The 14,693-nt window shown below is 39.4% G+C and overlaps 1 protein-coding gene and 1 long non-coding RNA gene across 2 annotated transcripts in view; one reads left to right on the top strand and one right to left on the bottom strand.

Moving 5' to 3' along the window:
• The window catches only part of LOC136358149 (uncharacterized), a 201,175-nt gene extending 190,982 nt beyond the window's left edge, over nucleotides 1-10,193 (top strand). Inside the window, exon 2 of the long non-coding RNA XR_010743014.1 lies at nucleotides 10,082-10,193. This is a non-coding gene — a long non-coding RNA (uncharacterized lncRNA). The remainder of the gene's footprint in view (nucleotides 1-10,081) is intronic.
• SYTL5 (synaptotagmin like 5) overlaps nucleotides 1-14,693 on the bottom strand; it is a 53,935-nt gene that overhangs the window by 16,461 nt on the left and 22,781 nt on the right. The window contains exons 5-9 of the mRNA XM_066314042.1: nucleotides 13,934-14,059; nucleotides 11,138-11,276; nucleotides 9,666-9,795; nucleotides 7,746-7,852; nucleotides 3,713-3,805 (exon numbers count right to left, since the gene is read on the bottom strand). Coding sequence (XP_066170139.1) covers nucleotides 3,713-3,805; nucleotides 7,746-7,852; nucleotides 9,666-9,795; nucleotides 11,138-11,276; nucleotides 13,934-14,059 — 595 coding nt within the window. The remainder of the gene's footprint in view (nucleotides 1-3,712; nucleotides 3,806-7,745; nucleotides 7,853-9,665; nucleotides 9,796-11,137; nucleotides 11,277-13,933; nucleotides 14,060-14,693) is intronic.

Genomic DNA, 14,693 nt, shown 5'->3' with positions numbered 1-14,693 from the left:
AAAAAAAGGTGGTTTTGATGTGTTTCTGATGACTGGCTTTATCAAAGAAAGAAAGAAAGAAAGAAAGAAAGAAAGAAAGAAAGAAAGAAAGAAAGAAAGAAAGAAAGAAAGAAAGAAAGAAAGAAAGAAAGAAAAGAAAGAAAGAAAAAGAAAGAAAGAAAGAAAGAAAGAAAGAAAGAAAGAAAGAAAGAAAGAAAGAAAGAAAGAAAGAAAGAAAGAAGAAAGAAAGAAAGAAAGAAAGAAAGAAAGAAAGAAAGAAAGAAAGAAAGAAAGAAAGAAAGAAAGAAAGAAAGAAAGAAAGAAAGAAAGAAAGAAAGAAAGAAAGAAATGGATTCCTGTCCTTTTAATCCTTTTTATAATTGTCTGAAATTCCTTTAACTGGACTGGTTAAAATTAATGGAGAATTATCAACACATACCAACCAATGTGACGTATTTTGTCCAGTTTCTAACCTGCCTTGAGCTAAAGTCCAGCCTTCACCATTTATACATTTCCACCTCTAAAACACGTGAAAATATCCTTTTACACTGTTAGGGAACTTAACCAGTCCAGTATATGCTAAAAAATGCCTAAATTATCCCTGTAATGATTTGTATGCCCACATCAGGAGAAAACCCCAAGGTTATAGCAATACAAGGAGGTGAATGAGATGTTTTCTACTCCAAACACCTCTCTCTCTAATCTAAATGCTTTTTTCCCCTCAATCTTTATGCAAGCAGGCAGCAAGGGATAAATGGTTGGGTGAAAAAAACCCAACAAAACATGACAGAAGATCTGGGGAAAAAAAAAAAAAAAAAAAAAAAAAAAAAAAAAAAAAAAAAAAAAAAAAAAAAAGAGATGGCTTCTGACCCTTGAATTTATGCAAACACAATTTCTGAATTGCTTGCAAACCATGAAGAAAATTATACAAATTTAGTAGAATTTCATATACTTCTATTTTGCCCACCTTTTTACCCCCAGACTCTGTTCTGTAGCATTTACACTGGATATTGCATACACTAAATGTAAAATCCCAAAGAAAAAATTCATTTCTGTTTAGGAGGTAACAAACACCATATGAAGGATGCAGAGTCTCATTTTGATACCTCACTAAGAATTGTATTTGTTTTGCATCGTATCTTTTCACTGCAGTAGAGCACTGGAACATTTTAGTCTCACTGATGTGGTGAGTCTTGACAACACCACATAAATATGTGGAGGATGAAGGATGAAGAGAAAACTAAACTCACAGTTCATGCAACAGCATTGGGAAAACACAAAATAAAAGACTAACACTGAGATACAATTTTTCTTCAATGTCACTTTCCACTCCTGCTTATTTATGTTGCAGGTAGATTTCAAGTCTTTTATCCTTTGTGATATTTCTTTCTTTTCCTCAAATACGCATTGTAAGACTTGCCATACTTATTTTAAATTCAAGGAGGGGAGGGGAGGGGAGGGGAGGGGAGGGGAGGGGAGGGGAGGGGAGGGAGGGGAGGGGAGGGGAGGGGAGGGGAGGGGAGGGGAGGGGAGGGGAAGGGAAGGGAGGGAAGGGGAGGGGAGGAGAGGGGAGGAGAGGGAAGGGGAGGGGAGGGGAGGGAAGGGAAGGGAAGGGAAGGGAAGGGAAGGGAAGGGAAGGGAAGGGAAGGGAAGGGAAGGGAAGGGAAGGGAAGGGAAGGGAAGGGAAGGGAAGGGAAGGGAAGGGAAGGGAAGGGAAGGGAAGGGAAGGGAAGGGAAGGGAAGGGAAGGGAAGGGAAGGGAAGGGAAGGGAAGGGAAGGGAAGGGAAGGGAAGGGAAGGGAAGGGAAGGGAAGGGAAGGGAAGGGAAGGGAAGGGAAGGGAAGGGAAGGGAAGGGAAGGGAAGGGAAGGGAAGGGAAGGGAAGGGAAGGGATCATACAGTTATGAGTCTACTGTTCATTAATAACATCATTTCAATGTGTCTTAATAGTTAACTGTCATTTGACTGCACATGATAAAAACAACGTACTGTGCAAGAAGACTCAAAGGCTTAAAACAATCACAGTGAAGGTAAAAATATGATGGGGAAATGTCAGCAATACACTTAAAGGGAATAAAGAAATGAACCTGTAAAACTGCCCTGTTCTTCCTCTTGAAGGAAGAGGCAGCTGGCCATCCACAACTTTGCCATTAACACTGCATGCAGTGACATTAAAAATCATGTCATGGTGAATAAGGAGAAATGGGAGCATTGAGATGTCAAACCTACAGCACTGGAAAAGTTGCACTTTGCTTAAGAGAAAGGTCAGAGGGAAATCTACAGCAAAGGACAAAACCCAACACATGGACAGAACACTGCCTGAAGCACACAGGGGAGGATCTCTAAATGCAATTCCCTAATTTGTGGTCCAGCAGAGGAAGCACTTGAGGGCCTGCAACCCTCCTATCAATATTCAGAGGAAATGAAAATGATTCTGTCTATGAAATCCCTGGGAGCAGCAAGCATTGGAGGCTGTGAGTCACTGCCAGGCTAAGTGGGTGTAATCAGCCCAGTGCCCACAGGCTACAGGTGCTCAATTCTGACGTGGTGTGAAGAGCTGCACTCACTGCTGTGTCTGTCTCTGTGAACTACAAAAATCAGAGGGAAAAAATGGTCTGACACGGCCAGATCTAAGACATCCAGATGCTCTCAACCCTTTCTTCTCCCTGTGTAAGCCAAGCTTAAATTCAGCCAGCATCATTTCTTTGGGATCAAGATCTTCACTGGGGATTCCCTTGGCCTTGCTTGCACAGAGACCAATGAGGGTGCAATCTAGAATGCACAGTTCTTTGGTTATTGTTGTAGACCTAGTTTTCTCCTCCCTTTTAGTATTCAGACTCATCTTTCTTCCTCCTCTTCAGCACTCACACGCTATGTAGAATTTGTTGCAGCTTTGTGCAGTCCAGAGCTGTTTTTAGACACAAGCCATGAAGAACAATGGCCAGAGAGGACTCTGAAGATAGCATCAGTTGCCCACCGATCCCAAAAATGAGGTGCACAGCAGAGAGTAATAAACTAGGCATGCTAAAGGCTGCTTTTATTATCTATTTTCTTTCCCAATGAATAACAGACTGCATAATGAACAGCAGAAGGCTTCTTACACGAATTCTGTTGCTACCATCAGGTGCAGCTATCCCTTTATTGTCACCAACCTAATCCCCAAGCACCTCTCTCCTACAGTAAAGGGAAATACTTTCCAGATGGGGGTGGCAGAGCAATCATGCCATGAAGAATGAGAGAAGCTGAGTTGGGGGATGGACAATTATTCCGTGGAAGTGGGATGTATGCAAACACACAGACAAATGTTTGTGTCTCAAGAACCTAAAAAAAAAGGAAGCAGTTTGAGAAGGAAACCCCCCCTCCCACAACCTTGTTCTCTTTGTTTTTCTCAGTTTAATTAAGATCAAGTGCTCCTCTGCAGAGCTGAACAGCCACACACTGCAAACACCTCTGGTTTGCCTTCTCCACATGTAAGCTTGATAATGACCCGAGCATATGAGGAAGTCTACTAATGAGTATGCAAAATAGTTTTCTCTTTCCATGCCCTGCAGAGAACAGCATTGTAGCTTTGAACAGCATTAATAATATAATAGAAAATCTATCTGAATATTAAAAGATACTTCTCAAGTGTAGAATGAAAGATGAATGTGATAAGTGATATGAAATAAATTCATTTCTGGAGGAAATATGGTCTTTTGTGAAAGGACAATGCATGCTTTCTTCTCGAGGTCTTACTGTTGAAAATCCACTTGTCATATGTTCATGCTTTCCTGGATAACAAGAGGCCACTATGTCATCAATATCTTCTTCTGTTTCATCCAGATAGCCCTAAATGACAAACAGGCATTTTAGTTGTCATGTTCTGTACTGTATTTGGTCAGCTTCTGCCACTTAGTTTTGTTTCACAAGTTTTTCACTTCAGGAAGATAGTGCTGGATGCATTCAAGTTCTCTTCTATAGAGGAATTTTGATTCACCTTTTCCACATCTCTACACAGACACAAAGCATAAGGGGAAGAGACAACTCTGGTTTCAGGATTCAGTAGTTTAACAACTGAAAATCTTCATACCTACACTTCATGTCTTATTATATCAAGCCAGTTGATAAGAATTTTGAAAAATAATTACATTTCTGTATTGTATTAATAATAAAAAGGTGGAGAATAAGTAACTGCACAGCTCCATATAGGTGCTTGAATTTTAATAAGCAAGACTGGAGTTCAGCAACTTCACCTATATACAGAATTTTTTTTTCATTGTTTAAACTCAGGAATAGAGTAAAATCTTAACCAAATCTTTAGATCTGGTTGATGGTCCCAATGGGACTCTTACCTTTTACTTAAAATAATATGAAAAAAATGCCAGCAGGCAATTATAATCCTATTAGGCAGAGCTTGGAAATCTCAGTGTTTCCATAAGCTTTATGTCAGGTATATTTTGAAAGACTTTGCTTTTAATTTTAATGGGAGTACAATTTTCAACTTCCTTGTATCTGCTTTGCAGCTATAACAACCTCACCTTTTGACCTACCTCACTCATTCTCTATTGCTCAGTTGTGCTCACTCTTTGAAACTAAACAGAAACATCGTATTAAATTCAGGAGTCTCAAAGATTTCTGTGCTAATCAGCAAAAACACAGCAGAGAGAAGTGCTGCTGGAGTTGAATTCACAGTTTGCATAAAAAAATTGCAGTACACTTGCCATACTTTACATAAAACTGACTGTAACATCTCTTCTCCTTTGCTCCAGTGACTGAACTGATATGAAACCATCTAAAAGTGATTTTCTGTTACTGCTTTCCATTTGTTACTGCATATGTAATATCGAGCAGAGGGATATCAGAACAAGCTATCACCAAAATTTACATACTGAAGAAAACACTTAATTTCATGTTTTTACCATGAGCTTGCTCTGCTGCTCTCTTATCTTTCTAGTCTGTTGAAGGCACTGTTAGTACCCCACAGAAAAAAAAGGAAGTAACAGATACCTTATACTAAATGAAAGGAAAAATCCTTGGAGATCTAGGCACAATAGAGCAAACTATTTTCTGGGAGACAGATAAATCATTTAAAAGTAAAACCTTCCAAAAACCTGAAACTAAAAAAAACAAAACAAAACCCCCAAAAAACCAGAACCACTCCACCTGTAATTTCTACTCCCCTCATTGAGATCAGTTGTCAGATGATGTAGTCTAGGGACAGTTTTCTTACTTGCCCATGGAACAGGAATAAGCAATTCTATACATGAAAAACTCCTTCCTATACATTGCTGTATGCATACCAGTGAACTTGAAAATAAACAATGTTACATTTTTACTGCAAAATAATTAAACGGGGAAAAAAGTAAGGCAACATCTTCAGATTGGGTGCTTCAGGTCTAGATACTCAAATATTAAAACTGCTTCACAGAGTCCTAACAACTGCTGAATACCAATTTTTGTCTGCAAGCAGAAATCTAAAACTTAAAAAAAAAGGTTAATATTTAACTTGCACTCTTAATTTATTTTGCACCACAACGATTATAGTTCTCAGGAGGTGCTACAGAATTGCAACTATGTAATTGGTTGGTGTTATTAGCTTACTAAACTTAGAGCTAGTAGGATAATAATCTCATGGTCTCCAGTGGGGGCTATAAAATGCACATCATCCAATTACTCCTGAAAAAGCAGCTGAGCATGTAATAAACAGTTTGTCAGGAATTCAACACACACCTCTCTAGAAAAGGTGCTCACACTTGAACACATCACTGGATTTAGTTGGTTCCCCATGCTCTCTGATAAATCTGTACCACACCATGTGGATTTTGGGGCTTGTCCCTTTTCATTATCAAAAAAGGAATAATTTTTTCATTATCAAAAAAGGGATTTTTTTTTTAATAGTCTTGATACATTTTTATAAAAATTAAAAAAATCTTTTTAATTATTTTGCAATTATCCATTCCGCTTTCCCGCTGATTTCTCTGTATGGATTTCCCTGATAAAGGTGGGAGCAAAGTAGCTAAAAGCCTTGTCCCATCCTTTCAGCTGATAAATTCCAGCAATCTGCATATCCTGTTGACATGTGGCATCTCTCATGCCAGCTCCCATCACCCAGGAATAAGAGACTGAAGGACCTCAGTTAGAAGAAAAGAAGGTGAAACTCCAGCTTTCCTCAGGCTGCAGGAGCTGTTGTTGCCATCATCAATACCTTTCTTTTTGTCTCTTCAATGCAAGCAACAAATAAAATAAATTCCAGCAGGAATGCAGCTTTTATCTCAAACCACCTCATCCATAATGAAATGGGACAAGACTCTGAAGGACTCCTGTGAGACAAACTACCCTAAATGAATATAGTAACACAAAAGCTGATGAATGCAATCAGTTCATTTCATAAGGCAGAGAAAGCGAGGATATGGGTAAAATCAGAGATCTGTGACTCCTGTTATGAATGAATTTTAAAGGGGAATTGGCACCAGATTCCAGAGCAGCCACAAATCAAGGTTATGCCACAAGAGAGATCTGCTGTGCTAGCAAAGAAGCCACAGGGTTGCAGAGATGCAATCTGAAATTTCATTCAGAATCAGCAAGAAAGAAATACAAAACAAAATCTCTGATTAAGAAGGCAAAAATCAAAGAACAGAAAACTTCTCTGAATTTTTCATGTCTGGCAGTTACCTCAGAGAAATATCTAAGTTGTAACTGTCAGTTAGAGCAGAGAACAGATATGAAGAAATATAGAGTCTGCATTTTTTATTTTGTGCTTTTCTTCTGCATTATTTTCCAACTTCTTAATAAAGACTGCATCCATTTTCTTTATTGCAATTAAAAAAATGAAACGCTTATTTTTGAAGCTTTTCTTCCACTAACACCTGACACACAGGAAGGTCTTTTGTTAATTCCCCAAAGATAAGCCCAAAGCAATGCTGCAGGCACATTCTCTAACTGCTACTAATGCAAGAAAAGATGGAAATCCCAACTCATGGTTTTCCACCAAGACTCAAATTTCAACACTACAGGAAAGGGAGACATCTGCCATGTCCAATGCTCTTCTGGAAAGAGCAATGAGAGGGCAGGACTACGATGACAGGCAAAATGCATAAGCTACAAGAACACATTTGGAAACTTTACAATAAACTGTGATTAGATAAAAAAATATTTAAATAAATTTCCCCCCTCATGCATATTTAATAAGCCTGGATGTTCTTTTATAGCACTGATGCACATCTGCAAATTGCCTATCTTGGATATGTGCATAAGAGGAGATGGAAGTTGTGAATCACTTCAGGAAAAGCAATCCATAGAATACAGAGAAAAAGGCACAGAGATGTATAGAAGAGTCAACAGGAAGATGAAGTAAGCAACATTGGCAGAACAAAAAGTTGGGTCTTCCTCCTAAAAATGCAGATAAGTGGAAAACCAAACCAGACAAAGATTAAAGCCTTTAAACTGTGAACTTTGTCAGCATCAAAATTAAAACTTATGAAAATACAAATTAACAGAATTTTGGAGCATGTGCAATTTAGTGCCTGGAATTATTTTCAGGCTAGGTTTCTTTCCTCTGTGAACTCAAATACCCAGCAAATTAAAAACAAACTGGAACCATGGCTGTTCATTGAAATCACTCTATAGCAAACATACTCAGAAGATGACACTATTAAAAAACTCATTAAATATCCCTGACAGAATGTTCTCCCTTACCCATATTTTATATAAATACACATGAAGTCCTGCTTTCATTGGTCCAAACAAACAGAATTTCCACCAGATGAACATTTGCATATTTATAACTCACCAATTCCTGATCCAAGGCACTGGGCACAGATTTGCTTCTTGTGCTCAGGGTATCCTCATTTCCTTCAGAGAAAGATTCACTCAAATCTATCTCAGATCGGCTACGGTCTGGGAAACAAAAACAATTCAAATGTTTGCTGTTTTGTACAGAAATATACCATTTCATCTTCCATACAAGTATTGTCCCAACCCCAATGGTTTTTAACAAAAAAAAATTAAAACAGTATTTTAGTTTTTTGTCAAAAACTATGGCAGCTGAACACCACTATGATGAATGGAGAAATATGGTTACTGATGCTGCTCAGCCTTCTGGGCAATAATTTTACCCCTGTATCATTTATTTGTCTACTGGGATTGTCTTCTCTGGATGATACCATAGGTCATCAAGATTTCGACTTTCTCTGGTAGATCTGTCAGCCTGGAATGTGGCAAAACTCACTGTCCAAGTGTTCACAGTGATTGCCACATCTACCACCACCACCAAAATTTCCCCAGCATCTGCATCAGAATCAAGCAGCTGGGGATACAGATGGATATAGAAAGTACTTCTGTCATTAACAGTGTTCCTGGTGCAGAAATCAGAAGGAAATAAATAGTCTCAAGAGCTCCAGCAGTTTCTCTCAGTCCTACAGGTCTCTCATTTTCTCTGTAGTATAAGACATAGAAAATCTTTTTCCAAGGCCTCTTAGTCCTCCCCATATAAGTCTTTTGTGTGACTTTTCAATATATTTAGAAAGAAAAGAGGGGGAAGAGGTACTTTTAGATCCTGCATGTAGGAATCTGAAAGATGTTTAACTATTCATCTTCTGCCTGGTCTACAGCTGATGTGGCACGGAAGGTCACTCTCCTGAGTTTAGTGTCCTTTGAGATCTGTCAAGGAGTGAATGCAGAGCCTGAGGTCTGTTCCCAAGTTGCCTACAGTTTTGTTCAGCATCCATCTGCTTTGGTAACACGAGGTCAGTTCTACCAGGAAAGCTTTTATTTTGTAAAGTAGCAGGAACAGGAGAATTTTTACTTCCTTCCTGTATCACCTCTGCCTGGAGTTGCACTGAACAATATTCTCAAGGAAACTCTGATGCTTTCAAGCTGAAATGTCTGAGGTAAGGAACATTCTCTCCTTGAATTAGCTTTGTGGAACTACCAGGCTAAATGCAGCTACAATAAAGGGAGTCCTGCTGTGATCCAGATAGAAGCCTGTAAACCCAAACCACTCTATCAGCCCTGTGGGAAGCCAATTGAGCGCCCGGGGGAGGCAGAAGAGTGCAGGATGCTCCTGCCTTACATTTCAGAGAGGAAAAAGAGGCTCTCCATCCACTCCTGCAAAGTGGCTGTGACAGCACCTTCCTGTGTAAGCCCTTTCTACCTGCAGCCTCCAAGTGAAATGAGGTAAATTACAGATGGATTGACTGGTTCAGAGCAGCACATGTAAAAATGAACAGATGAGAAGTCTGTGAGGGGCTTGTTCTCTGACCACTCATTGTTTCCCAGATTTGCTTCTGGGCAAAGTGGGTGTGAAATATAATGGCTGCATCAGAGTGATGTACACAGTTATACATTATATATTAATACAGGTAGTATTTTATACAGGGGGCCACACAAAGAATGGTTGAACAACGTGCAGTTGTGAATGAAATCTTGTAACAACTCTAAGAGCATGTGATTTACCTGACAAAAGCATTCTACCTAACAATAGCATTGTACCAAGGTTTCTGGGTAAGGATTACCGTTTTTTAATATAAAACTTGTGAAGAGATATGAACTTGATTAGTAAAAGGGAAGTGTTTTCAGTATGAACAGATTTATGAAACTTACATTTGGTCTTTCGACATGTTTTAAGAACAAAAGGAGCAGAGTCACAAGAATGGGCATTATCCTCTGATAATAAAGGCTGTCAGAAAGAAGAAAAAGACTTGATACTTGCCTGATGACAAAGATACCCTAGAAACTGCAATGGAAGGTGTTCCAGATGGTTTCCTGCAGTGCCTCTTTACTAAATCCTCAGGTACACTTTCACTTGCTGGAAAAATCATGCTGTTTTCCAAGTCAGTGTCCTGCCCAAAAGGAAAAATGCACATGCCATAAATACAAAACCCAAGTTTATTCACTATTAGTTTATAAAAGCATGATTTCTATTAGATTCCAGAATTCCAAAGTTCCTTTAACATTACTGAATATATTTAGATTCTAGTCTAATCTGCTTTGCTTAGCACTGATGATGCATAAAATTTGCATAAAGATGCAATTCTTGCTTACGTTCTGAGTTTTTAGCTGAAGAACCAGAGTAAAGTATCTGGGAAAAGAAAATCTATTAGAAGCTTAGAAGCTCACTTAGCTCAGGGAAAAAAAAAAAAAAAAAAAAAAAAAAAAAAAAAAAAAAAAAAAAAAAAAAAAAAAAAAAAAAAAAAAAAAAACCATCACCAAACACCCACCAAAAAAAACAAAACAAAAACACCACCCCAAAACCTGTGCCAGGGCAAAATCAAATGTACTGGACTTATTAAATTATGCCAGTATATCCCCTTAAATAAAGCCAACATCTTTGATATCATTATGACCTCTTGCCTGTAAAAGAAAAGCTAATAACATAACTCCACCTAAATTTAATGGATTTTTCAAACAAATCTAATGCACTTGAAAACAAGTCTATGTGTGGACAAGAATATAAATAAAACAACTGTTCATCTATTTACAGCTCCCAAAACTACACTATATATATACATATACATATACATATTCACTAACTTTTTTTATTATTATTATTAGGAAAGTCAATATATTAGACCAAGTATCTGGAATTTAGAAAGAAAATTGATGCATTCAATAGGGCTCTGAGTTAAACACTCATCTTTTTTCCAAACATTGATGGTAAATACCTCCCAAGAGGCCTAACAGCATGTGAGAGGAATTGTTCTGATAAGGTGTTTGTCACACACTTTGTGTTATGGGATAATTTATGCAGAGCCCAGTGTCCAAATCCAGAACGAACTAAAATCAGTCTGGCCTGATTTTCTGCAAGAGCTGGACTTGCAAAATTTCCCTTAGGAGTCAATGGCAGAATGCTGGATTGATGCATGCTTGAAAGTTATTTCACAGCATTTACTCAAGGCTCCAAAGCGCCAAAAAATGCTTATTCCCATCCCTTATGCCTCCCAGCTCAGAACCTGTAACTCATTATCTAATGCTGGACACCCACAGCAATTTTCAGACAAAAGAGAAACGCCCGCCAAACCAAACCAGCATCGCTGATGCGAGCACGGCACGCAGCGCTCCGGCAGAGATCTCCACAGGGCTCAGCTGAACGGAGGGAGAAATCAGATTTTTCTCTGTCGGGCTGGTCCCTGCAGTGGGATCCAGCGGGGCAGGTGCCAGCCCGGCCCGGGGCTGTGTCCTTACCCCGCCGCAGTCCGCGGTCATGCTGCGGGCGCCCAGCGCCGGGCAGCGCGGCAGCGACGCCTTGGGAGCGCTGCCTCTGCCCCTCGCGTGTCCTGCGGCACCTCCCGAGCCGCTGCTGCCCAGGGAAAGGCTGCTCCCGCTGCGGTGGAGACAGGAGGAGGGAAGGGTTAATGCTCTGAGCAAGGTTTAGCAAAAGCGCTGCGAGAAAAGTGCTGTGGTAACTTAAGGGCAATGACAGAGCCCTGTTGGGCTGGGGGGCATCACCTAGAAAGAAAAAAAAAACACAGGCAGAGATGAATTGCAATGGCTTTACACGTATGAGTCACACAGGTATCGTCAGTGCTTCTAGCAGAAGTGCAGGTGGGCCGAGTGGGCAGCTCCTGTCCAGGGCTGTGTTTGTCCCCGTTCAATCCACGCTGCATTCACATCCAGCAGGACGGAGCAGGGACAACTCATGCACCCATTCCTGCCAGGCTGTTCCATTGCTGTAAAGGGAAACTACAGCGACATGACACTTCCCAACACTTCTACAGCCAATTTAATGCCAGCATTATCTCCAGAAACTCTAAAATCCCTGTGTATCTGTCTCTGTCTGTCTATCCATCTCCAGAAAAACACCAATTTGTTCACTGTCCTCTTTATGTTACAGTTATGACTCTATATCCAAACCAGTTGATTCTTTCAACCAATGTAGAAATTTAGGAAGGTTGGACAGATCTTGGAGGCTTCACTTTAGTCAAAGTGACAAAAAGCCATCTGTGATCAGCACACCAGACTCCAGTTGCTGTCTAACATCACAAAATTTTTCCAGGGAACATTTTCTCTTAGAAAATACTGGCAAACCCATTGAGGGTTAGAAAGGGTAATCTGTTGCACTTTTATAAACAACAAAAATTATTTTAAAATGTGGCCTGAGTTCCTGTTAGAGACTGCTTTGACAGGTTATACATGTTAAGTAGACAACAGAAAAATAGTGTTTAGACTTAGCCAGCCTTATGGTAGACAAGACCTGAGTGCAGTGGCGTGGAGTGCCTGTGTAAGGAGCCTGAAATTCTCATACTATTTCTCCTAGAGGTATCCTGACATGATGCAGCCTCCCAGTTCATTCAGCAGCAAAACATATACAGCATTCAGCAGTAAACATTTTTGCTGGAGTAGAAATAATCTAGTAGCAGAGGTGAATTCATGTTCATCAATTTCCCTGTTCCCAGTTCAATATATCTTCTCTTAAACAGAAATGCTTAAAAAGAATAAGAATTCTCTCTTCTTTCCCTGCTGGTAGGTGAAACTCTACCAATTTTGACATTGTTACTCTGGGCTTTTGCACAAGACACCAATTTCACCGGGTGAGAATAAGATGACAAGTAGAGAAGAATTTGTCAGAATCACTCAGTACCCCTAATTTAACAAGTCTTGCACTCTGGCTCTGGGAAACAGCTAGAAAATGATGATTTATGTGAAAGTGGAGCAAGGCAATCAAACATAAAAGCTGTCTTTATAGACAACTTCACTGCTAAATCTGTGCGGAGAGTTTATCAGGTGCTGAGTTCCACCACTTTATTTATGGTTAACTTAATGATAACTTTCTTGTAGTTTGGCACACAAAAAGAGCTGCACATACCTCTCACAAGCATCCCTTTGTCCTTACCCTGGTAAACTCTCAGAGAAAGCTACTAATATTGCATAACCTCAGTATTAAACAGCATGGACACCAGATTCCTGAGGTTTTGTCTCTTAGATCCTTCACTCATCTCTATTCAATGAAAATGCAGAAAACCAGTAAAAATTCTACTTCTGGTCTCATAGAAGTCAGATACAAGTCTGGTGAAATATAGAAGGCCTAATTAGCTCAGTGGAAAAAAAAATAGTGGACTGGATGGATTAAAGAAAACAGCTAACTCAAAAGCTGGATTGGCAGGTAGGTGCTGCAGCACCCAGTGGAAAAAAAAAATCAAATTATCAACTGTCAAGAGGATTGCCACCATCAGCTTTAGGCATATTGCAGAACATCTAGAAATTGGTATTTGAATTGTAGGTAACACAGAGAAGCAAGTTTTTGCTTGAATAAGAACTTTATCTATGTGTGCTGTACTAAACTCTGTGATATTCCTTTTACCTGTTATACTTTGTTCCTGCATATATCTTTAGAGTCTCCCAGAAACGCTAATTTGGAAACAGGAAATCACCATTAGAATTTACAGCAAATTGTTATTATGTTTTCAATCCAAATAGTAAAATTTCTAGGTACGTGCACCTGAGCAAAGAATGTGGATTTGTACCAAGTGTAGGGTATCCGACTGAACAAGGGAAAAGGCACCTGCTTCTTGGCTTCATTTTGAAGGTAGGACATGACAGGAATGTTGCTCTTGGAATTTGTAATGCCATCAGAGGCACTAGCAGAGACCTCTTAAGCCCAGAAGAATGATAAAAATCTAGGACAATAATTTTGGAAAGGGAAGGGCAAATAGCCTTTGAAGAAGAAAACATAAATTGAAATCAATTTACATTAGTAAAGGAAAACAAAGAGCCCCAATTCTGAATCAATGAAAAAACTCATCAATGAAAAGCCAGAAAGCAAAAACAATACACTGACACTGGGCATCAGCTGAACACCAGGAGAGTAAAATAAGATGAGTGGAGATACTTTTTAGTTGTTGGATATTTTTTGGTGTTTTTTTGTTTGTTTTGGGAACATTAGCTCTGCTTCTCAGACAGCATTTGGACTGAGCATCCAAAGAGTCAAAGCAGCCCAGGGCACTGGCACACACCCCAGGTTGATCCCAGACTCCTGCTCACCTCTCTGAACACGGAGCTGATTTTCCACCATGCAGACTTCGGATTTCAGCCTCTGAGCCTCTGTTCCTTTCACCTTCATCTTTTCCAAACGTAATTTCTCCTTTGGTAACTGCCCTGATAACCCTCCTGTTGAGAACAGGGAATAAAAGATTTTCAATGATGTGCACAATCCACTAATTTCATCTAAGCTATGGACAAGTCTGGATATAAAGGTCATCAGAGCACCAAATCTGGTTATGAAACTGGTTGCTGGGGGGAAAAGCTTAATATTTACTACAAATTGCATTTTAAGAGACCAAAACACCAAAACATTCCTTCCATTCAAGCTTAGAACCAGCCTTTTGTGAAAATTTATCTCTTTTTGGGGGGGAAAGTTTATAGTTAGAAAAGTATTTTTGACTAGGTGTGCTTATTTTCCTCTAGAAAATTATGCTGTATGTATTTTCTCTTTAGATATTTCTAGAATTATGTGCATCAAATGCCCCAAACATACCATTTCTAAAAAACACAGCATCACCCCCTTACCCTGGAAAACGCGGCCTAATGGCACAGAAATAAATGAAACTAAATTTCACAGAGTAATTGTATTCCTCATGACCTTACAAACCACAATAGACTGATAAGTTATCCCATTATGCTGTCAATAGCAGCTGGCCCCAAAACAAATCCCCTCACGAGATACACAAATGTGAAACATGACAGAGGAATAAGCAAGCAAGGAAGAGGAACAATAACGAAATATTTCTGAAAAAGACCACCA

The sequence above is a fragment of the Sylvia atricapilla genome, chromosome 2, assembly GCF_009819655.1.
Source record: "Sylvia atricapilla isolate bSylAtr1 chromosome 2, bSylAtr1.pri, whole genome shotgun sequence".
In the NCBI taxonomy this organism is placed as follows: domain Eukaryota; kingdom Metazoa; phylum Chordata; class Aves; order Passeriformes; family Sylviidae; genus Sylvia; species Sylvia atricapilla.
Note: the sequence above shows the minus strand (reverse complement) of the source record. Positions and strands in the feature narration are given on the sequence as shown.